This window comes from Charadrius vociferus, unplaced genomic scaffold (genome assembly GCF_000708025.1).
Source record: "Charadrius vociferus isolate BGI_N301 unplaced genomic scaffold, ASM70802v2 scaffold183, whole genome shotgun sequence".
In the NCBI taxonomy this organism is placed as follows: Eukaryota; Metazoa; Chordata; class Aves; order Charadriiformes; family Charadriidae; genus Charadrius; species Charadrius vociferus.
The window spans coordinates 3,785,002-3,810,452 of record NW_009648250.1 but is presented as its reverse complement, the minus strand read 5'-3'; the positions used below and the strand labels follow the sequence as shown (position 1 = coordinate 3,810,452).

The window sequence follows — 25,451 nt, the reverse complement described above, 5'->3', positions numbered from 1 at the left end:
ACCCAAGGTGCATTCACAGCCTACAGTACTTTAAATACCTGCCCCAATCTGTCCCTCATTCCCACGGTTCTCTTACCGTAACTGCTCTCACTGGTATAGTTCAGCTTTGCCTGGCGAGAAGGTGCAACGTTGCGTGCTGAGCCTCCCCTTGCAGTGAATTTAGCTCTATCTGCATCTTTGTCTTTATTTCTTTTCCCTTTTCCCCATGTCTCCCTTGGTTATACCTTTCCATAACCTCTGGCCTGTGTTATTTGGGAGGTCAGCTTATCACGTGGGTCCCCCGCTGGCCTTAAAATCTATGAATCCTGTGTCGTATTGTCTGCCTCCCAGCTGCTTATCTTCCTTCTCACTCTCATTCTTTTGTTTTGTGCCTCACATTCTTCCTCACTGGTATTAATCTTCCCACTGATTTTTCTTCTAACTCCATCTCGACAATAAATAAATAAATAAATAAATCGGTGGAAATATTAATCTGAATTTGTGGCTTTTGTTCGCTGCATCATCTCTTTCTCCTCTTATTCCCCATCTGAATATTCACAGCCGGCAGAGTGCCAGGGGTTTTGTATTCTTTGCATTTTATGTCCTTTTTGCTTTAGCCTGCACCACAAAATATGCGCCAACTCACAGCCTAGGAGCAGAGACGGGGTTTACTAAATAAAAGAACTGAATGAGAAGGAGCAGGAGGGGCTGGGAGGACCAACCATCGCTGTTTGCCACTTGCGAGCAGAGGCTTTATTGCTGTGCTGTAGTTAGGATCACTATAGCTGCCTATCTTTGACCCGTGATAACAGCTCATATTTTTATGCAAAAGGACATTTAGCATAAATTTAAACAGAGAAAACAAAACATTCTTTTCACAACGGTGTAACTTTTTGCCATCTCTTAACAGATCTTTACGTTAAGAAAAAGATTCCAGCAGGGAAAACATGGAAAATACACAGTTGTAAGAAGATTTAGGAAGCGGAATCCTATGTTTGTTAGTCATATTAAAACATATGTTGCCAAGCTAACACCCTTCTCAAGATGTGTATATAAAATATAAATATTGAAAAAAAAACCCTGGTAGATTACTTTCACATAGAGCATCAGTAAGAGACAGTGGTTTTCACATAAGACTTTGCATTTTTACCTCTTTGCCCAGCTTGAATCAATCAGATTTTTTGTCACTGAATCTTAGGATTGCCTTAGGTCATGTAATTACGTTAATATAATGGACTAAAAGTATTACAGTCAAATCCTCTGAGTTTGTATACATTAATTTTATTAGACACCTTGTAACACAGAAAAAATGTCAAACAAACATGTAAGTAATTCAGTAGTCATTTTAACAGCTGAACATCTTTCGCTTTTCAGTGAAAGCAGAAGTGTAGTATTTGAATGAACATTTCCTTTAAACCAATATGCCTTCAGATTTGTTTTGCTGCTGCAGCTGTGAGATGGCTCTACTTTCTTTCTGTGTGGAAAGTGACCTTTACGAAATACCTGTCACTCAGTAGCCTTTTAACTTTTTTGACTTCCAGGCAGTTTTCATTTCTTTATCCTTACAGCCCATCAGGCTATGATTGCTCATGCATCCTAGGGCACAGCAGACCAGCACATCAGACCCCTCTCTCTTCCCTAAACTACCTTGTTTAAAACACTAATCAAATCTCTGCAGAACAGCTCTTCCCACTCCAAATAGCTAGCTGAGGTTGTTATTTATTGACAGGAGATATTTCTCATCCTATTCACTGGAGTTAGGAGTAGCAGGCGCTATTATTTCATCTCTTCTTATAATCCAGAGAACGAAAGAGCAAGGATGCCATTTGAATGCAGAAAACTCTCATGACAGTCAAATGTGTTATATATATGCTACTGAGCCAGATTCACACATTGTAAAATTAAAACAAATAGAAATCCTCCAGAGATCGGGGTGAACATCTAAGACGTTGTTAGGTGGAAAAATCCGTGTTCCACAAACAGGCTAACTGCATTTCCTGCCATATGCCAGCACGTTTTCTGCCTATCAGAAAGACTTGGCTGGAACATGAATGGAATTTCCCTGAGTACTTCCAATGGCCAAGGTTCATCTTTTAAACTCTCCCAGCACCCACCCCTTTCTCAAATGTTTGTATATATCCACACCACATAAAGGAAAGCTGTTGGTGATTTTCAAAGCTGCCCATCTTGATTTTTTTTTTTTTTGCCTAACCTAACAGCCTATGTTATTACACAAACACGTGCAGCCATTTCTGATAGCACGTGCTCAGGCAGAGTGGTTCCAGGTTTAGGTGTAGTAAGTGACCACCAGTGTTGATCCCAATCTGGTTCCATGCAGCCCTGTCAAGGATGGGCAGTCACTGAAATAAGTGGAATTTCAAAGTTATGAACCTGGAATATAATTCACAATGAGCACTAGTGTGTTAACAGTCCTCGTCAACTTCCCCATTTCTTAATCTTACTGTGCAAAGTTCAATATTGACCATTATCCTCACCTGCTACAAAGTGCTCCCCTGTTCCTCATTTACCCAAACAATCTTTCAGTCCACTCCAAGTGCTGGGCAAATGATTTATCAAAATGACAACAACAAAGCACTTAGTTCTAAAAGCTCAAATGTTTACTTTAAGTGACGATGAAGAAAAAAATGTTAGCACTCGAGAAGTCTTTAGAATCCAAAATCTTCACATCCTTTGTAGAAACTCCAGTGCTTTTCCATTACAGGGCATGGTAGAAACTCCTCTTTACGTATCATTACTACCTCACGGAATTGAAGAAAACGTGTCAGACTTTCCACTGAGTTGAACTGGACAGAAGAGCCTGTTGAAAATGAATGCATATGATTACAGAGTGTATATTAGAGTAATGGGAATCAATCGCTGGCACTATTATCTAGAGAGGTGCTAACAGCTCGGTAGAACCACGTAAGCATCAGCAACCCCTAGGAATCTGCAATGCGTCCTAGGGATCTTGTAGCATAAGACCCTGGCCATCTTATTGGTATCTCTCACTTGTACCCAAACTTCAGTGAGACAAGGGCTGTACTACACTTCGGCAGTGCTCAGGGTGAGAAGTCAACTGTCCTGGCCATTTCCAGTGATGCAACAGGAAAATGCAGTTGTTCTTGTTCTTCAGTGTCGCTTGAATTTTACATATATCCACAGAGGCATAAGTTTAGTGTGCTGCCCCAAAATTAAGGAATGACTCTCACAGGGAATTCCCTTCTTACAGTCCCAAAAGGCCTATATAAAAAGGAAGGCATACAGCTGTACACAAGAAACTGGACAACTGAAAAATGGGTATTTGCAATATTTAAATATCTGCTGGACTGAAGCAACTATTGCTATGCATGAACTTAAGGCACTTGTGTCAGTGCAGGAGAAGCTGAACTTTTACTTTTCACTGTTAAAATCAGTAACAAAGTACCACAGTAAAGATCCAGCAGTAAGAGTTGTTACAAGACATTTTCTCCGTAACAGCACAGATTCCAAAAGGCACTTGGAACTGTTGTTTTCAGTTACTTGTTTTTGTTCATCTTTTGTCCACATTTTCTCCCTTTGATACCCTTGCACCAAATACAAGAGTTGCTGAGCTGCCACAACCAGCCCACCACAGAAACTGCCAGTGAGGGAAGAACTGTCACATGTAGCAGATGTTATCAAGAGAGGGAGGGCTGTCATGAAAGTACGGGTGGCCTCTGTTTAAAAAACAAAAAAACCCAATGAAACAACAAAAAACAGTGTTCAGACACCAAGTGTCTCAACAAGCAAAAATAATGTTTTGCCTATTGGATTAAGATTTTGTAGATTAAATATCAGCATTCTACCATAAATATAACTTTATCTGAGTGAATAATTAAAATCTCTACTGTCTCTAATCTCTACTTTTCAGTAATTTTAGGTAACAGTCGACAGTTAGCAAAAGCACAGTAATTTATACATCCCAAAGCTGGCCTGACAGTTCTGACACCAGCGGTTGATATCAAAGTTTCTATATCCATAGAGATTTTTTTTTTTTTTCCCATTAGGGATGGATCACTATTTGAACATTTAATCCCTGTGTTTCTTCCTCCATATTCTGACACAGCCAACTAATGTCCTTCCCATTTCCATTTTTCTTTCTTTTTTTCCCTTTTCTCCCTCCCTTTGCTTACTATTATTTTTAATCTTTTAATACCCACTTTGATGTTTCCTTTCTCCTTTTTGCTGTCTGTTAACTCTCATCCCCTTACAAAAGACCAGCAGCTTACAGGCTGTAAGCAGCGGACAAAGGTTCCCATACTGCTATCCAAAACTCATCTTGGTGCCTTGGTTACAGAAGGCGGCTTAGTAAGGCAAGATGCACACAGGCAGGGTCTCTTCTGCTTTCCTACCCTTGATGTCCTGTTAGGTGCTCTCAATTTTCTGCCATCTTCATGAAACACAAGATAAAGTATCCATCAGTATCAATAGCAGAATGAGCTTTTCCCCCACAAATCTGGGGAAAACACGCCATTTCTTGGTACATTTTCCATCCTGTTTGCCAATAGCTTTTCTGTCACTGTTGGTATCTATTTCAGCCTTACAGTTTTGAAACCGTTCTAAATGTGTTTCAAATTCTGTTTCCACTGTGCTGCAGGTTTACAAGACCTTGTCTCTGTGGCTGCTAAGAACAGGAAAAACTGTATTTAAGGAGACTTCCTGTTAGCGGTGCAACTATATAAATGTCAGACCAGAATCTCCAGTTGCACAAAAGTTAGTCACCAAAGATTGCCACTTCTGTGCAGACTCACCATTCTCCGATCATTAAAATATCCTGAAAGATGAGTTTTTAGAAATGGCTATTCCACCAGTATCCTCCTTATTTTTTCCAAGCAAGAAAGTGCTGGAACTATCCAGAAATATGGTTAAGCATTTTATAACTATTTTACTTGTGTAAATTATTTGTAAAAGGAATTTAAATGCTTTTGCAGTTCAAGCAACATATTTCAGTCAATTTACAGGTATCAGTTAATCCACTTTCAATACTTCTGTAAAACAGGTAAAGATTATTATCACATCTGAGGGAAAGATGAACTGATTTGCAGCATCTGTTGCAAAGTCACAGGAGATGTTATTCTCCTGACTGAAATGGATCTGGTTCAGTGCAGCTAGTCTAGACGTGGGATACAGATGAGTAAGCAAACAGAAGATCTAAGAACAATACACTTAAATGTGACAGCATTTGATCTAGAGAGCCACAAGGGAGTATTTAGAACAAAAATGTTTTAAGAGTTTTCAAGTTCCTTGGGTCTTACCCACACTCCTCGCAGGAACTTAGAAACAGCAAAAAACAGTCACAATCCCGGAGTCCCAATAGGCATTGTTCATTCAGGCCAAGTAAGGCCTTTGAAATGACAGCCAGTGCCTGGCATAAACAACATTTTTGGATCCTCTGACTCTTTAAAAGGCTGCTACTGAATTGAGGCACATGCATTCTGCCCATGCTAGTGGTAATTTTGAAAATAACTTTTCTTTCAGCTGATCAAGACCTGGCATCTTGGAAAAAGAGATGTCTCTGGACAGATTGTCATTGTAAGACTAGATCTTTCTCTGAGAAAGTACGATGCTTTCCTGGTAATTTATTTAATTTTTTTTTTTACCCTCAAAATGCCTTTGCTTTTCTCCAGGTCTCTCCACAGTTCTTGATTCACTTCACTTGATATAGATCTTAATTATTTTTTCTCCTGTGAATGCTGGAGTCCAAGGTCTCTGCCTTTACAAACCAATCAGGAAGGAATGATCTTTTTCTAACAATCAGGCATACCATGCCAGTCAGACACCTGAAGTTAAGGTGTCCATCCCCTAAAAGATATAGGCCATCAGGGATTTTTGCTAATTGCTTTGTGATCCTCTATGTCCACCCCCATACCGATTTTGAAAGTACTTTTTCGCCAAGAATTTATTTATCAGGTGAGTTAAATTATTCATGCTGCATTTTTTGCATTGGTAGTTACTACCCTTTGAAAAAAAATGAAGGTAATTTATAACATCTCATGAAATAAATGAATCATTTCAGTTTGGTAGCTACCTAATGGACTATAATGACCAAATATTTCCTATCACAGCTATAATAGTGCCAGAAGGACTTAAGTGCACCTTTTGATAGCCCCTTAGCCTATGCTTCTTTCCTTCACATATCAAACACAACTCACCATGGATGATCTGTAGGTTCAGTTCATCATTTGCCTATAACTAGAATTTGTATAGCAATAATGGGAAATGTAATTAATACTTTCATAATTCCTTAGTCTACTCTGTTGCTTCTAGATAAAACTTTAGATGTGAGAAAGTAACATTTCTTCTTCCACTCAATAAAGAATAGTATTCCTCAGAAGTTCATTCTTTCTTTTTGTCCTCCAGTGAGATTAGCAAAAGCAATGTCATAAAGCAGAAAAAGAGATTAGGTATCTGGAATCATTCTTCTTCAAAAGTATTTCATAACAGTGGCCTTTCTTGTTACACTCTGTATCTGCATGGAAAAAGGACTTGCAGGTACGTCTGAAGACCAAGAATTCATGCCTTCTGTTCTAAAGCATCAGTTCTGAGGTTTATGCTGAAATCCCTTTAATTATTTTAAGTTTATTGTGGCAGAAAGTATTGCTCCCACCACACAGACCTGAAGATGTTATACTTTTTTGAGAGATTCAGCTAATAGTAAATTTTTCGGTCTCTAAATATCTGAAAAATGTAAGATACTTTATAGCTTTCTTGCAAGCATTGCCTAGATAAGTGATATAAATACAATATATTATTCCCCATTAAAACTCTTGCCTACATCATAATCTTATACAGTAACTGTTTTTTCTCTTCTCCTAGATAGATGGGGAATACGCTTGTTAGCCAGAAACAAATACTTTATATATGATACATTTTGAATTATTATTTTTCAGGGTCCTTGGATTGGTGTATCAAACGAAAAACTTAACAATATCTGAACAATGCAGGGAACTCAAAATCTCCGATCTGTTACAGAAATCCATCAATGTTGCTATAACCTATCAGGAAAATAAGAGAACACTTTAAAATCTCAGTGGCTCTTACCTTCTTTAGTATAGCTGTAACATGATTTCTTCCTCAAAAGATGAGAGGTACAATTGACATACATGCAAATACCAATTGGGAAATGTATACAACCTCTCAGAAAACAATCTACATTCAAGATTGAATTTACAAATAAACAAAATATAATAAAAGAAGTACTTTTAAAACAAAACATAATGTCTGATTCCACTTTTCTCACACAAATATTTCTATACAGCTGTCCAGATGGCCTTTCAGTTTCTCAGTTAAGTCAATCACTTTATTTAAATATCAACTTACGAGTTTGAGTTCAACAACAACAAATGCATACACTAGTATGCTTTATTAAAAGGCACTAAGATTGCTTTAAAACGGTTCATAGAGAGTATTGGTATGACTAGAAAGGTGCAGGTTCCCACCATACGTTTGAGTTATTATTGTATACTTTATTACATAACGATTCACTTGTATACTCATTTGGAAGGAAAATAAATAGTTCTCTCAAATTATTTCTAACCATTTTAGAAAACCTGAATTTATTGTACTAAGGTAGTAGATAAGAAGCAGCTACAGGGCCAACCTTGTGCAATTAAAAACAGAACACTTAAAAATTCTTGCAGTTTATAGCACATTGAGATGCAGATTGGAAGAAATGGAAGACAAAGTATAAATCAAGTTTCAGCTCAGGTCAGAACAGGTATTTGATAGAAAAAACAATAGCTCATGTTTTTCATGCACTGGCAAAACCTACAGAAGCTGTGACTTTTTATGTTTTTACGTACAGCCTCAGAGCAATTTCTAGAGCCTTCTCCTAGGCTATTATCATGTGGTGATTTAAAGACTGAATTGTTTTGTTTAGAAGCTTTGTCCCAGCTTTGTTAAAAGTCACTCCTGAAAAAAAGTAAGACAAAATTGTGATATAATCCAAACGCTCACCAAAGTAAGATCATAAGGTAGTCTCCTAAATGCTTTCATTTGACCTTACCAAAGAGTGACATCAAGAAAGTCTGTCTTCTCCCTTTCAAGGAAAGTGGTAGCTGAACTCACTGCCTCTTGAAGCTTGCTTGTTTATCACATTGCCTTTCATTTATTGCTTTCATAAGTAAGATAGAAAAGATAGATGTGTTCTAGGAAGACTATCTACAACAGTTCTGTTTGTCTTAGTCTACTCTCAGTCTCCATAGGACCACCAAAGCAGCTGAAAATGTTATAGTGCAGCTGATGAATTAAGAAGATGGGTCAGTTATCAAAGGATTTCTTTTAAAAGTTGTTTCACAAAGTAAAAAGGCTAGAAAGCTTGCATTTAAAGCTCCAAACAGGAGTCAATTTACTTACTTTTAGCAAGGCTTCTTAAGGAAACAAGGTTTCTGTATGCAAGAAAATGAGCAATGGTTACAAGCTTTAAGAAGCAAGATTCCAACTAGATACGTGGAGGAAAAAATCCACCATGAGCATGCTTAAGCACATGAGTATGTTGTACAGAGATGTTGTGGAATGTCCATCCTTGAAGATACTCAGAATTTGACGGGATGAGGCACTGAGCAACCTTAATCTAACTTGGAAGCTAGTCCTAATTTGAACAGGAGGTTGGATTAAAGACTTCCAGAGGCCCCACCTAACTTACATTGGCCCATGGTTCTGTGCAATTAGTGTCACCTAGCTACTTTTGAAGTGATTTGACAGTTTCAGAAAAACCTGACTGACGGATAAGAAAGACATTAAACTCTTAGAACTGGCTTCCATGGCATGTAGTCCTTGAGAGCTGCTTCTCCTTTTTTTTTTTTTTTCCCTTTTTGGCCTCCTAAAAAGTGATTTTTTTTTTGGCTCTTGCTGGCCACATAGCTCAACTCTGAGTCAGTCATGCAACATTCTACCTTTTACCTTGCTGACAGTCAAATAATAGCAGGTACAGGATTTTGGAAAGGGAGAGAGTGCAGATGGAGGAAGCCTATACTTCAGTCATGGTATGCAAAGTTACTGGGAAATACAGCTTTGTAAATTCTGCTGACAGAACTATGTGCTTCTTTGTAAAGTATGTAAGCACCTAAAGCAAACGCCTAGAACTTTAAAGTATTGGAAAATACTTTTAAATGTTTTGTCTGCAAGCCATAAAGAAGAGAAAACAGTATAATAGCTGCACCTTGAAACACCTCTGAGATGGAAAAATATTATGGATAGAAGTATTTGTCTACAACCTCACCTTGCTTACAAAGTACAAAATACAAAGAATATATGGTTCATCTCCTCATCGTTCACAGTCACATAAATGGGGACATTGTTTAGTTGATGAATATTCTGCCACAGGTAACAAGGAAACCACAAATATTAGATGCTAGGGTTTTGGTTTTGTGGGGCTTTGGGGTTTTAGTGGGTCTTTGTGGTTTGTTTGTTGTTGTTGGGGTTTTTTTTAAACACTTCCAAATACTTCTCCTCTCCCATAATATTATTGCCCTTATTGACGGTGATGACAAGCCACTACTTCAATAATACCCAAATCAAAAATTCAGATATACAGAATCAAGCTCCTTTAAGTCATGCCATTTTGTTAAAAACATTAATAAACTTGGGGCTCTCAGTTTACTTTTCAATCACTGAACAACATTCATCATCTTTTCCACCTTTCCTCCAAAACCATGAAAATAAGAATACTACAGTTTTCCAGTGAAAGTAGTTTCTGACATGATTGTCTGAGCCAAAGCAGAGTCTAGGGCTCTGAACTAGAGTACTACCCAGCACAAAAATATATTGCAGGCTTTCAAGAATGGCTAACATTTCTTGCATTATAATTACATGGAGCTTTAAACACATTGCAGGAAAAACATACTACAATGGGCTAGACGTATTGTTTGGATTAATACCAAAGTAATATCTTCAACCAGTTCAAAGATGCATATGAGATCCTTCTTCTGAGGAGTTTATAATTTAAAGTCTAATGGAAGATTCTTGCAAATATGCACGCGTGATGCTTACTAGTAGCCAATTTTACGCCTATCTAGGAGGTATTGAAATACTTAATAGCTTGGTTTCATTCTACTGGAGCAATTCATTTGGATTTAAATATTCTCCTGTCAAGTCAGCAGTTTCAGCTTTACAACTCCGTACTGGCACACAAGACAAGAAGGTAAGACTGACTAGCAAGAAAACTGAAATTAATTACTCCTCTATAATTTTCCAGCACTAGCAAAGCCCAGAAAGTAAACTAGTTAAAAGCCAATTTATACAGCCCAGTTTTACATTCACAATTTATTCAGCATGAAGTAAAACAGCAACAGCATTGTGTATCTGACTGGATCTTTGGAAACAAATGCAGAGGGCAAACAAATACAGCACATCCATCAGTTTCTTCCTTCAATTAACAGGGCAATTGTAGTAGATCTAAGCAAAAATGTATAAACGGAACAACAGTTCTGTAAGTTTCCAATTGTATTATGAATCTTTAATTTTGCATAATCCCCACTGTCTGTTAGAGGTTACCTTTGCTACAAAATGACTCTACACTCTTGCTACATTTCCACACAGGACTGAGCACTCAGATACAGGGTGGCAAGGAGCATACATGCTACAAGACCATTATCTTGGTAAGCAGAACTGTAACTAGTAACTATATTTGAGAAAACACGAATGTAGCTGTTTATCTGTTCAGCAGAGAAACATAACTCCTATGAGCCATAACCTGTGTAACTTTTCAATTCATAGCAAAGGGCAGTTCAACCTGGGTTTTTTTCATACATAAATGTGAATACAATCTACTACACAATCTATTTTTTGTAACTTTAAGGACCACCTCCCTCCAACTATCCTGCCCTGGCATTTAAGATACTAAGTGTATTTGCTTCTATTACAAAAAAAAACCACACCAAAACCAAAAAGGAGTGGGATAACAAAGCATTTTCTGCAGAGGATTCTCAGCTCTGGGGTTTATTTAATACTTTGCACTGTAGCTGCAGGGCCTATGTATAGCTTGCAGAAGCAGAAAGCAGTGCTTTATGGTGTGGATACACTTTCAGTTTGCAATGGCTGACACCGATTATGCACTTCACCTCTGATTTGCTTCTTACTGTCTCCCACATCAGACCTGACTCAGCACAGTCACCCACTTCAGTGCAAAGTGTTACCTGATGTTGGGCACAGTGTGGGGTTGAGCTACCAGTCTGACTTTGCGCTGTGGTCAATCAGGGTCAATCCTCCACAGCGTAATCAAACATGGTAGAGGCGAAAATACTAGGTCAAGGTGCAGTAAGCACTGTTCAAATTGTATGAATATTACAGATAGGGTTTAATGTGCAATCAACATAAAAATGTAATATTGAAAGCACAAAGTTACAAGTTCAGCCAACTCCACAAAGATCAGAGCATCTTCAGAAACATTTCCACTCTTACGTTTAAATTAGATTATTCAGCAATGCTTTTGTATCATATTTCTCCATCTAAATCCAGAAGACATTTGTCTATGCTATTATTTTGTGGAGATATTTAACTGAGTACTTAAAATGATAGGGAGTTATTTTGTTAACTACATCAAAATAACAAAATATTTCTAATTTGGACACAAGAGAATTGAAAATACTGAGCTCTGAAAAACTTAATTATTGGGTCATTTAGATCAATCCAAGTCATCATTTTTCCCTAGCACTCCTTCTCTCCCCCACATAAATCAATTTTATGCCACCTCACTTTCTTTTTCCTTTTGTATCTCTAGTATAGCCTTTGCATCCACCATTAGGTTTTCTAGGCAGTTAAAAAAAATCTTACTCTTAAATTCCTTGGTGACAGCTGCCTCTTTTCCAGTGCATCGCAATGTTTTCACAACTTCTGTTTCTGGCAAGGATGCGGTTTTCAGCTGCATATTGCTCAGGTCAAAGCTCCCATGAGGCTGAGCAATGGAGACAGTACCAGGAGTCTGATGGTGCTGGTTGTGGTTGCTGGGATCCCTCGTGATAAAATTCCTTTCTGAGAGCATAAAAAGGTCAAGACTACTTTGTTCTAAGAACAAACAGTATTATTTAACGCTGGTGGTTTAATGGTTTAACGTACAGAGCAGTTACACTTTTTATTTTTCTAAACCGCTGAAATTTTCACTTAGCCTCACACAACCTAACATGTAAGGGCAGACTTTTCTCTGCTCCTTTACCAGCCCAGCCACGGCTGCTGTAAGATGAATGAGGTATTCTCTCTCTTTTTCTTTTTTTTTTAATTTAGGTCTTCCTTGGCAAAATTACATTAAATGTCACTCAAATTTAACTTGAAAAGTAGCCTATTAAAAACATGCCTGTGTTCATTGCTTGTCTCAAGGAAAATAGAAACACACAGTATCACATATGATCACAGCAAAACTATTCTCATTTGCTTTCATGCAACCTTATTGAGCTTAGCTGCTCATTTTATGCTAGATACCTGAACTAACACTAATATAAACCTTCTGAAAGAGCTCCCACGGTTCATCCATTAAGAAACCATCTGGATTCCTTGAAAACAGTCTTTATTCCACACAACTTCGGGGTCTTTCATGAACTAATGGTGAGCAAGAGTTGTTCTAATCTTTACAGTGGTTATTAAAGGCAGTAAGGGATTGCCAGACCACAAGAATTACACTAGTCATACCATTTTCCAAAGACCATCTTTCTGAAATAGCAATCTGCAAAATGAACGTACATATCATGCTTACTGTAACAACTGGATATGCTTTTATTTTAAGCCACTTTGCTGGAATTTCAATGTGAGATATCTAACATCAACATCTGCTCTGCAACTGACATCTGCTCGTCAGCTGACATCTGCTTCTGAATCCTTGTTATTCTTGGTCACTTTTGAGCAAACATTATGTCATCATTACATCTATCAGAAAGCACAGAGGAATAAATTCCAAACCATATAATCACTGTTTCTTCTGCTTTCCTATATACAGATACTCTAATAGTATTGTTTATTTTCTTAATGTTTAGTTCTCATTCAGACTTGAATACAGTAATTCCTGCTTTCTGCTAGTGTGATCCTAGCAGAGATTAAAGGCTCAGGATCAAAGAAGGAACATAACATGAAATTTAGTTAGGATTTAGACGGCTAATTTCAAATTATAATCTTTAAAGCTTCTGTTAAACACCTGCACTGCTGGGACTGCTTTACTTCATGAGCTCTTCAAGTTTTTTGTATTAACATTCCTCAGGTACCTAAAAATCTGCTGCTATACAAACCTTGAAGCACCTTAATCTCAACCAAGCTGAAAAGCTGGAACATTTCTTATGCTAACAGCCACAGAACAGCAACTCCTTCACCTGTCTTGCCTAGGGACCTTGATTTGGTAGAGGTTCTTAGGACATGCTTCCTAAATTTGGCTCTATACAAAATTCAGTGGTAGCTGCTTCTTTTTGTTAAAAGATGGCTAGATACAGCCACTGCCTGTATAATTTTCTTCCCAATTCCCCATCCTCTTCATACAGTAGCTCAATGAACACTAAGCTAAGATATGGGAAGCTGGAAGGAGTGTCGGGGAGGGGTATATAAAATAATAGCATTCTTCTCCAAAAACAACTCCTCAAATTATCAAGCTCCAGTTTTCTTTTTTAACGATGATCTGGGATGCATAGAAAAAAATCAGTTCATTAATACGGAAAGAAAAAAGGAAGATTAATTCTTTACAATAGCAGGATAAACTTCTACTCTAGAATATAGACAGGCTGTAAGTATATTAGAAAGATAAAAGAGCACCTGGGAACGTCCCCAGGCAAGTGGCACAGAATAGCTCACATCCACATCAGCAAACTTTCCAGAAGGCTGGCTGCCGGCAAAGTGCCCCTTGGGAACAGCCCTTGGAACAAGCTAACTCCTGAACCAGGCCTGGAAACTATTCAGGAGCTGCCCAATGCCTGCAACTGTTCCCACAATACAACAGTGCAGGTTAATCCTCTTCTGGAATGATTTAAGATACTGTTTAATTTCCTACTATCTATCTGGCCGTATAGTATCTGAAATGGAACTGAAACTGAGAATGCTTTGGCTTTCCCTCCCTCAATTTCTCACCTACGGCTAAGATCTTGGTAATGCCTAACCATTAAACTACATATAACAAAAGAACTTCTTCAAATATTCTTCCCCAGATTTCCCTGGTCTATTTGCAAAAAACAGGGGAAAAAAACCCACTTACTGATCTTAGGGCTGATTTTTGTCAAGAGTATTTTTTGAATAAATGGATTTCTCCATTTTAGAAGTTACAATGTTTACCATAAATTTTCCATGAGAGGAATAATTTGCAAGAACTACTGAAATATTCAAAAGCCTGTTAGAAAGATAGGAGACTAAATCCATTTTTAAGTCACTTACACCTGGTATAAGCTTAAGTTACTAAAGCAGGGCAATGTAAACTCATCATTTGGATGCTCTCAGCCTGAAGGAAATCCCAGTAGAACATGGTAGTCTGAATATCAAATTCATGATTTTAAAGTATTATCTTTTAATTTACTTTTAGTAAGTTAAGAACTGACCAAGCCTGGTATTCTAGTTCATGTGAGGTGCAGTGTGTCATCAAATTAACAGAACCAATCACAAAAGCCCAAAAGCTTTTCAGACTCCAAGTGCAACTGGGTGTCAAAGTGACTTCAGTTTCCCTAGGAACACATTATTTATCAAAATTAGGCTGAAGTTCTTAAGTCTGCCACGCAGTTCTGAAAAAATTGTTCAATGTCATTTTGTCCTATCAATGCACTCTGTTTATGACTGTTTATTTTTAAAGAATGAAATATCCCCCTAGTTACTACTGTTGTTTGGGCATACTTGGATTTCCACCTACACAGATTATTTAATGTGATTTTAAGATGTACATGCAATTAAATTTATGCTAGTGTATCTGAATGGAATAAAGAAGTATTAAATTAGCTTATTAAAAACTTCACTACATATTAAATATTTTTAATGTCAAATGTTATGTAAATATTTTTTACATAGCAACCAAGTCATTAGTAATTATTCTCTTCATACAACCAATTTACGGAAGAAAAGAAACATAATTCTTTAGAGATCATGTCTAAACTCTGGCACTATTTATTTTTCAAGCATGTAGCCCAGAAAAAAATAAGAAAGCAACAGAGGAATTTTGGAATTTAAGCTCATCAGAAATCACTTTCTACGGCTTTCAGTCATGGCAGATACGAGATTTTAAGTGGTACATACCCAAAGGCTCTCTTTCTTGTGATGGTAATTCCAGGTCACTAGAAACTGACACTTCTTCAACAAGAAATTTTGACAACTGTGTCCCAAGATATGTAACCTGTACAAACAAAACTAAATGGATAACTGGCTTTTTCTGATAGGTGTAAAGATTTCACTTGTCTTATAAAACTGAGTTTATACAGTCTAATCGGTGTCAAGATCAAGCAGAAATTCTGCTAATTGGAATTCTAAATTTAAAAAAGCGTAATACAACCCACCTGCAAACTCTTCCAGTATTTTTGCAACATTTGTCCCTGTCACCCTAGCATTTCAATAAGCTTGCTGCTTTTTATTCTAACTACTTTTCAGCTTTTTCTGTCAGTCTTTTAATCATCTTTAAAATGACTCTTACAATGCACTGATAGCTTATATAGTGGGCATTCCACATTCTTTCAACACTCGTAACTATTTTGTCGCTGTACAGCTACAGCTATGTAGTTCTTTCTTTGCTGTGTCTTCATTAAGAATAAGAAGACTTTTTAAAATTCAGGCTGGTACCCTCTTTTGCTTTAAGAACAGTAAGGAGATCCAGATTAGTGAAACTTGTTATTGCCATTTATTATTGCTATCTTGGGGAGTAAAATCAGGCCTACCTTATTCCACACATACTTCCATGTCACAGAAATATCACTTCCTAGTAGGTCTTTAACCCACTGAACTGGATTCTCCAGTATTTGTCTTTTACTGGTTCTTATCTTGCCATTGTTTAAAAGCGTGGCTTTATGGCTAAATTCCTAAAAAGGAAAAATGAAGAAATAATTTTCAACTCATAAATTAACAAATCTGAATTAAAACGCTAAAGAAAATACAGCTGAACAGTTGCAGCGAATTCTGTTTTCCCCTGAAAAAAGTTAATGAATTTAATGCCACTATCATAAACTGTGGTATGTAAAATAGGAGGATTTATTCCACCAGAATAAAATGTTTTGGCCACACAAACACCACTGTCGGAGGACAAATCTCCCTATGTGTGTTTATTAGAGCTGTATTTGCATCTTAGTTCCTCTTAGACATAACATGGCTGTGAATAAATTAATTTGCAACAGTGAACTCAAGAACTCACAGGAGGTGAGTTTCTGCAATAAGAAAGTGTTACTCAAATGCAATTTACCTTACACATGTGGAACAAATGCATGTCACAGTGAAATTCCAGCAATGATTCAAAGATGAAACATGCCTGCATAAAAACTTCACTTGTGTCAAGGGACATCACTTACACGTTTTAGGAGGAAGTTGACAGCCTTATCTTATGCAAAATTAAGTACAAAAGAATTTATTGTTACTGCCTCTTTGATACTGCTAATACAGTCCAGTTCTGCTAACATATATGCACCTCTAGAAGCATGGCTTATAGTTGTTTATAGTTCAGTAATGCAAAAATTAGCTGTTGATAAACTATGTTCAACTTAGTAAGGTTGCTTAGCATGCCTGAGGTTAAACAATCAGAATAAGAAAGTGATCCAACAACAAATTTTGAACCGCCTCCTAACATATCCACTGGCTTGGGGTGTCTATAAGAATCTAAATTAAGATGTTAAATACAAATATTTTGATGAATACTCAATCCAGTTCACAGTTTCATAGCTTAGGTCTACAGCATTCAAAAACTGTGTTCTGCCTGCCCAAAGCTAACCTTCAGTAAGAAGTACATCTCTATCACGATAAAGAAGCAAACTTAACTGATCATCTCCTCTTTGCAACACACCGGCTTCTAAGCTTCATTATCTATAGCACTGTCTTCCAAAACATAAATGAGTGTAATTTTCATTCTAGTAAAAATCACTGACTTCTCTACATTCCAAACATCAACATTCCAATACAGGGTTATAATTTCTTAAGATCCACACGCATCAAACCGGTATCACAGATAACAGTTTTGAGAAATGACAGTAAGCATACTGAATTCTTTATCCTTCTGTTTAGTCATCCTAAGGTTCAGAGGAATATTACATGTCCTTTAAAGAAAAGAAGCATGTGTATGCTATGGGCTACGACATGGCCCAAAGTAGAGGCTTGTGACTTACTCACGCTGCCTTATGTTACAAAACACAAGACCACACAAAATCACCACTCTCAGCAGAAAAGCATTCCCAAGCAGATTATATGTTCAGAAAAAGGAGTCTTTTCTACATTAACTACACCTGGTGAGTTGGCTGAAAAGAACCTTTCATGTTTTAATCAGTATGTTGCCCTGGAAATTAACTAGCTCGCAGCTGGGAATTCAGTCAATAATTCCATCATTTGCTCAATACCACGCCAGTACCCTAGCAGCTGCCTCGCAAATCTGCTCTGTATTTGGAGGCACAGGGACATGCTTTTGTATTAAAAAAAAAGAGGTTTCTTTTTCTTTCTATTTTTTTTTTTTTCAAATATGGTTCTTACTAGACTGTAAACTATAGAACCAGCTGGCATGTAAGCAAGTAATTTTGCATATATTCATGTCTATCACAGCACTATGAAATCCTTGATGTCACATTTATTTATTTGAGGGACTTGATAGTTGCTTCCAAGAATCACATTAAGTCATCAAAACCTTAATGTTCCTGCTCCTTCCAATATGAAAATCTGGCATTATATAAAGTAGACTAATCAACAATTCCACTCTGGTTCTAGCAATAGGAAATGTTAACATATGGATAATACAAAGTTAAACACAAATTTAATACAAAGTTAAACACAAATTTTACATATGCAATATTCTGGGTGTTAAAATTAAAGGCTGACATTTTCCTTTAAAACTTATAAAAGATCATCTGCAACCAATGAATAAAAATTTTCAATACTAAGTGCTGAAGATGCATATTAAACCATGAAAACTGCTGTTTCCCCATTTTAGTATTGGTTTTTTTTGATTATATGCTAATATTAACATTACTATATCTCAACCATTACCTGCAGTTTGAATTCTAAAACATTTTCTCCTGGCTTAATCCTTCCCGATTCAAGTAGATCTATCAGTTGAAGCTTTTTCTTATTTTTTCTTCCATACCTGACTTGTTTTTGTCCACATTCCTGATTGCTATAGCTCTGGGAAGATTTTTCACGGAGTTTTGCTGGATAATCTGTATCTGAGGTAAGACTTGTAAGCACAGAGTTGGCATTAAATGAGTTCTCACTACTCCAAAACATCATTTGCTGCAGAGTATTAGGGAAATTCTTTGTAGATGTTGACAAAATTACTTCCTGCTGCTGCTGGAAAGCTGTTTTCTTATTTACATATCTGTGCAGATCCTCATCTGTAAGAACCTGCTGGCAGTCACTGCCCGGCTGATAGACATTGTTATTGACAACAGTGCTTTGGGGTTCTACAATATTTAATGTGTTGGTCACTGAAGTGGGATTTAAATACTTGATTCCTTGTTCTGCAATTGCTACACAATCAATGTCTTTTTGCTGTGAGCACTTTGTTTTAGCAGTGGAAACAGTAGGTTCTGAAGGCAATGTCACCACTTCTACAGCATTTTTAAGCTTTGACATGTTGTCAAAGGGATATTCTCTTACCCTGCTTTCGGATGCCAAAGCATGCTCAGAAGCCTCTTTGCTTCTAATTGCTTCTTTATTTGCTACTGTCTCATCCAAGCAGATGTGTGGATGTTGGCTGCATTCCTGAGCTGAAAATCTATTTTCTAAAGAGGGATGTGCTCCTACTCTGTTTCCATTAGGCGTGCTGGCACCAAGCCCCATACTAAATGCAACTACATCAGGACACACGATTTCATCAGCAGTTAAACTTTGTCTTTTGTCATTTCCACAGGAAATAACTAAGTTTGAGATTTGCTTCTCTGAACATGATGCACTGAAGACTTGCTTTGTTTTTCTGTAATTTTGTATTTTCTGGACTAATTCTTCCTGGCTTTGGACAACAGTCAACAGACGCTTTTGCCTAGAAGCAAGGTTAACTAATTGTTTCCTCAATGCTCCTTTTTTAAAAGAATCCACTGAAGCCCTACAGAAATAATAATAAAAAAAAGTAATAATAAGAACACCAGAGTTACTGTAAACACAAAATAAAAACACTTCAATAGACATACCCCACTAAGAACAGGAATGTTTCAAAGGATTCTGCCAACACCAAAAATTTGAAAAATCTTTTTATAATATGTAAAGTTTATAGTTCAAATCCCAGACTTATGTACAATAAACTGCAGAATGCCATCTAGAAGTAGGATGCAAAGCATTAAAACTTCAGTAATATCCTCGTCCCCCTACACTACCCTTAATTCATAGATTCAAAACTGGGTCTGTATTACCACTGGCTGCTCTTTTCTCACCACGAATCACAATAGTTCACTGAATTCAATGCCTTTGTGGCTCTAATTTGGAGCCTTTTAAAATGAACTCAGGCTGAGCTACCGAAGGGTACTATCAGAATTTTTTTAAAGTGTACACAGCAAAACATTTTGTGAAGCCACAACTGTAATAATACCACATGATCATTAAGAAAAGAGGACAGAGCAGTTTAGGATATTGTATGTTAGTTTGGGAATGTCTCTCCCTTCATCAGATGCTAGTCCCTAGCTGACCTGCTCTCCCTGTAGGACTCCTTCCCTGGGTGACATGATCTCCTTCCTTATTTTCTCCAATTCCTTTGGCACAAGTGCTCAGCATAATACTCTTTTCTCCTAATTCCCCCCTCACAGGACAAGTGATGGCACTACCATTCTGGCACCATGCTGGGAAGACAGGGGAGTACCACAGGGCGTGGGAAAAGGAATAGCAGGATGGTTTACTTTTAACTCCACCCACAGCAGAGGTGCCATGCAAGTAACACCATCCCAGTCTTGGAAGAGCGAGACTGTTGAGGGGATCAGGACAGAGGTACAGCAAGACCAGTTGGTGCAGAACAAGGACAGCTAAACCACAGTGTGACAGTACTGCTCTCTGCACTGTGACATCGCTTGCTATCACATGCACTTAGAACCCGTGATACGATCAACACATCAGCATATAGTTGATCGCTGATATGAGTAAGCCTTGACAACTATGGACTCCTACACAGGCCAGTGAGGCCCCACACACTTTTCTGGCAGTGTTTCTTCAGGGAAGTTTTGTTGTTGTGTTGCTATACAGGTATAGAAGAAGCTGCAACTGAAGCAGCACAGATAGTGTGACTGAAATGACAAAGGCAAAGTAACTTACAGCCACTAACAAATACGATGCTTTTTTTTTTCATTTTTCTTAGGTGAGAGATATGTCTTAGTATCTTCAAAGGAACAGACAGAAATGGAAAAATGTTAGTAGTAGTAGCAAATGTAGTAGTATCTCTCCCCGGGCCAACTAAATGAACAACAGAAAGATGCAAAATGGGATGATGCCTCCTGATTTTCTGTACATTTATGTACCATTTCACAAAAGCTAATTAGTTAAAAATAAAATCTTCATGATATAAATAATAAAAAGGAAATGTAATGTAATTTGGCATGTAGCTCATTACTGTTGATGGATAGCTGTTGCATTAGCTTCAGGGTATCTGCAATACCCAGAAATATTTATCACTTCACCCTGGAATACAGTTTCACTCTCAATATTAGACGGCAAATAAGTTTGTGTAGATATGAATTTTACTGTTCTTCTTTCTTCAGTCACTAGTTCATTTACAAGGATGATTTGGAACCTTCACTTCTCTTCACATGAAGCCCTCTTTTTTTTTTTCATTATCTGAGTAATCTATGTATCTTACAGTTTATAGCTGGCAAAATGGTCTGCAACAGAAATGTTTCAGTGTTTTTGCTCTGCCAGCTTATGTGTTTTGCCATGGAACTATCTGGAAGCTGTACACTGTTGCTTTTACATGACCAAACAAATACTACTCGCAGAAACAATATGTAGACATCCTCAAGAGATGGCCTAGAAGCATCGATTGAACACGATGCTGCATTGTTAGCTGAGGACTCACCGTATGACCAGCAGTCAGGTAGTCCCTCTTAGAAGGAAGTAAAAAGAGGCCTTGTGAGAGCTAGCAGCAGGGAGCTGACAATTTACATAGTCCAAGCTCACACTGAGGTGAGCACTTCCAGCTTACGTTTGAGGTGTCTTCACAAAAAATAAATGTCTGCAAGCATGCTTCAAGCCATTGCTCTTAATGGCTCTCATGGGCTGTTGGTTGAACACTCCCAAACTAGGGCTGCTAAAGAAACAAAACTGGAGGCAGGGACACTAAAAGTACTGTCTGAGTTACTACTGCTTTCCTCCATGATGCTGCAATTGTAATCTAATTACTTGGTACCTCCATTTCCTAATATCTGCTTAAGTATTTTTCCACACCTTTTGTATGTCCACTACATAACTTCAATGCTCACTGTGTGCACAGCAACTGATTAATATGTGTTACCTAAACCCTAAAGTTCTTCCTTGATGGAAACTCTTACTGCAGGTAACTGAAGCCAATACGGATCATAGTTCTGCAAAACCTGAATGAAAACCACAAGTTTTACTTTCACACTACTATATGCTGACCTTCTAACAACCTCTATCACTAATGCTATAAAGAATAGCCTCCTATAAATGCAATCCTTGTATTCTACTTACCTGTATTTTTTAGCAAGGGTATCCCTTTCTGTTTTCTGTTTTGCAAGCGTTTCATTCAAAGTATTTTGCATCTGCGACAGCCTTTGAATATACACATCTGTCCAATATTTTGATATAATCAAAATAATGATGGCAATAAGCAGTAGAAAATAATTACAGTAATAACATTTTAGATGTAGCAAATACACACAGAAAGTATGAAAATATTGTTACAGCAGTGCCTGTCATGCATACTGACAGCTCTTTACAAGTACAGTACTTTTAATGAAATCCTTCATAGAAAGAATTAAATAGAAGTTTAACTTAAAAGGAAACAGTCCAAGTACTGGAAAATTTTTAAGTGCAAGTGCCTCATCTGGGAAATTACTAAGAGAACAGGATAGATAAAAGAACTGTCCTGTGGATAATAAGCACTGAAACTTTTGAAGTTCTTTGTGTTGCAAGAAGCTACATAACATGACAATTATATGTGAGGCTACCTGCAGAAGTTACACCAGCTTAAGAAGGTGGCTAAAACCCTTATGTTCGAAGTATTATAAAATAGTTTAATGAGTTTAGGCTCTTCCAAGTTACGTATAATGGTAAAAACATATGTATCATAGTTTTACATAGTTTTGAGTCCATATTATAAAATAAAACTAATTATAAGTTGTCCCTTTTTGTTAGCTAGATTTTTCTAAAATAAAAAAAGCAATTATAAATTCTTCTTTATATGCCATATCTCTTAGCAATATAATATAAGGGAGACCTCAGAAGTCATGACCAGTGGATACCACTGGGATAATATACTGAACATGTAATCTAATTCCAGGACAAATTCTAAAACAGAAAATACGAGCTTTCCATAATCATGAAAAATGGGAAACTACAGGATTAAAAATGGCATTTATAAAATGTTTCCCCAAACCTGTTTCATAGTATCTACCAGTATTTACTTTCTTATTAAAATAGAAAAATACACAAATACTGCTCTTATTAACGCAGCTTAATAGGGAATTTGTATCTATTATTCACAGTAGGTTGTATTGCATGCAAATACCTTGACAATTTTATCTGGCATTATAAGTTTGTTAATGTACTTCTGCGTTCTTGTTCAGTCTTGTGCCTCTTCATAAGTAATAACTCTGATTTAGTTTTAGAGGTGCTAGATTATAAATGCTTTTGTCAGTAATGGTAACAGATCATCATGTTCATTTCTCTAATATGCCTAAACGGGAAAAGTCTGATAGTTTTATTTTGCTCATTTATGAAATTGCACCGATCTCTGTCTATAGGCTTCTGCCTGTTGTATCATGTACCTGTTTGTAAAATATTTTTCAAGAAAACATAGAGATTTTAATTAACAGTTCATATGCCATAAATTTGAGTTGGAAGCTATGAACCTGCATAATTCCATATTTCACATTTATTTTTAAAGGGATAAATTGACTACTTTAAATATAATTTGAAAGCTCCACCCTACATTCAGGAAAATATATTTAAAAACACCCTTTCCTTTCTGTCAAGAAGCAGAAGTGTTTCACGGGCATGAGCTGCTCCAAAGTAAACAGCCCTGCCTAGATGTCAAGGGCAGCTGAGGAGAGACACTTTGGTCAAAGGCCTTCCTGCAGCAAGCTTTGCCACTTGAACAGTCATGGCACAGACACAATAGACTCAAACTGCTACAAAGCACTAGCATCGTGATCTCTGAGGAAGTCAGTGTCACTCAGCAGGCTCTTGAGATTAATCTGAACTGAGATTTGATAGCCTAAGACAAATTACACCTTCAAGCAGCAGCATTTCTGAAACTGCCCATCATCCACAGTGTCTGTCTTAAAGATTTCTCTTTTTCCCCTCATAAATTATTTTAGGCTCCTGAACGTCCAGCCACACTAGAATGAAAAAGCTGCATCTGTTACTTTACATACAGACATAGCTGTTCTTGATCATGGAAGGGCTTATGTACTTGTAACTGAATAATGTTGCCAACAGTGTGTATTCTTATCTAATGATCCCTTTTTATATGATTAGATTGACTTGAAACACTTGCATCCAAGCAGGATGCTTCCCTTTTTTGTCATCATATTCATTCCTATGTAAACTGGAAGTACTTCAGAAAGTGCACTTACCTGGGAGCTGTTATTAAAATCTTATTCTCTGAAACTCTATTTTCCAAAGGAGATATTAAAATATATTACATGCAATACTATTTAAAAAACAAGTATACCACCAAAGATATTCCCCCCGCCCCCCCCCCCCCAAAAAAAAAATAAAAGCAGAAACAACTTGAATTCACATCTACCTGCATCTTTCGAAGTTCTCAGTTCAAGCAGCAACAGTTCTTTTAGCTTCTCTTCTGCATCTTCTATGGCAGCAACAGACTCCTGTTAACACACACAGAAATGTTAGAAGCAGAGCCAAGAGCACCATAAAAAACACAAGCCACAATGCACAGTCTGCAGGATAGGTATTGGTGGACTCAAGCCATTCCAGACAGGGAATTACTGTGTAAAGGCAATGGGGGCACTGGTAGGATAGAAATACATAGTGCCAAAGGTTTGCTCTGCAAGGGGCTGTCACAGCCTGGTTTTGCTTAGTTTTCAAACTAGTCCATGATCAAAGTCCCACCCCCGAGCACACTGCAGGGATTAGGCAGTGAATTTCACCATGACAGCATCACCTAGACAATGTAAGCATAGCCTACAGATACGAGCAAGAGTTCTCTTAACATACACTTGTGCAAAAATCTTCCTGCCTGTTTTAAATTAAGATTAAACTACTTCTAAATACCTTCACTGTCATGAAGAAAAATCATTACTCTTTCAAAGAGCCATTTTGGAAATGTGATAAAAAGCCTTAGGATTCCTGACCTTTTTTCTATTCATACAGGCAATAAGAAATGTATGTAAGTACTGACTACTGTTTGTACAATAAATATAAGTACATAGGAATCATGAACAGAGAAGTGATAATATATACACATATACTGTAAACCACAGCTTATATACTATAAGCTTCTGCATGATGCTGTTTTTTACATACATTCTAAAGAGTTAATTATTTAAATGAAATTTTTATGTTATTCAGTCAGTAAATGACACTATGCAGTACTACACTATGAAGCAGTTTAACAAAACTCTATTATCTATACTTACAACACTGTATTTCTCATGTTGTGTCTCCAAAGCTGCATCATCATTTTTACAGTAGTCGCAACAAGGACGTTTTGATCTTCTTGACCCAGAAGGATATTCCCTCTCTCCGCAATTAAAAAAAAATGAATAGAATTTAAAACGAATTTGCAGGAGCATAATAGGTTAGATTAGCCAATATAGGTTACAAAGATGCAGTGGTAGATCACATCATAAAAAAATATCTTGTATATGCAAACGAGATCAAATTTAGGTAGCATAAGGAAATAAGTCTTCAAAGATACCACTTTCAAAACCACAAGGTTCCTCTGAAGGGAAATATGGATAATAAAGAGTCAAATATGTCCTTATGCCTCATTTTCTCAGGCAAAAAAACAAACTTATGATTCCTATTTTCTGAAAATAAATAAATAAATAAATAAATACAATTCAGTGGTTAACAGAGTTGAAAATATCAGTGCCAGGCAACATACAGCTCTGCAAATCAGCAGCATTCTAATGTACAGTTTTTCCTTAAGACTACAAGGTAATCCTATGATTTATATTATGAAACAAACATACCTGTAACTTCAA

General features: G+C 37.0%; 1 protein-coding gene across 1 annotated transcript in view; it reads right to left on the bottom strand.

Annotated features, from left to right (window-relative positions):
• Positions 1-2,645: 2,645 nt before the first annotated feature.
• The window catches only part of ANKRD31 (ankyrin repeat domain 31), a 51,134-nt gene continuing 28,328 nt past the window's right edge, over positions 2,646-25,451 (bottom strand). The window contains exons 13-19 of the mRNA XM_009884304.1: positions 24,029-24,110; positions 21,748-21,844; positions 18,112-19,165; positions 15,813-15,953; positions 15,181-15,277; positions 11,770-11,829; positions 2,646-2,797 (exon numbers count right to left, since the gene is read on the bottom strand). Coding sequence (XP_009882606.1) covers positions 2,646-2,797; positions 11,770-11,829; positions 15,181-15,277; positions 15,813-15,953; positions 18,112-19,165; positions 21,748-21,844; positions 24,029-24,110 — 1,683 coding nt within the window. The remainder of the gene's footprint in view (positions 2,798-11,769; positions 11,830-15,180; positions 15,278-15,812; positions 15,954-18,111; positions 19,166-21,747; positions 21,845-24,028; positions 24,111-25,451) is intronic.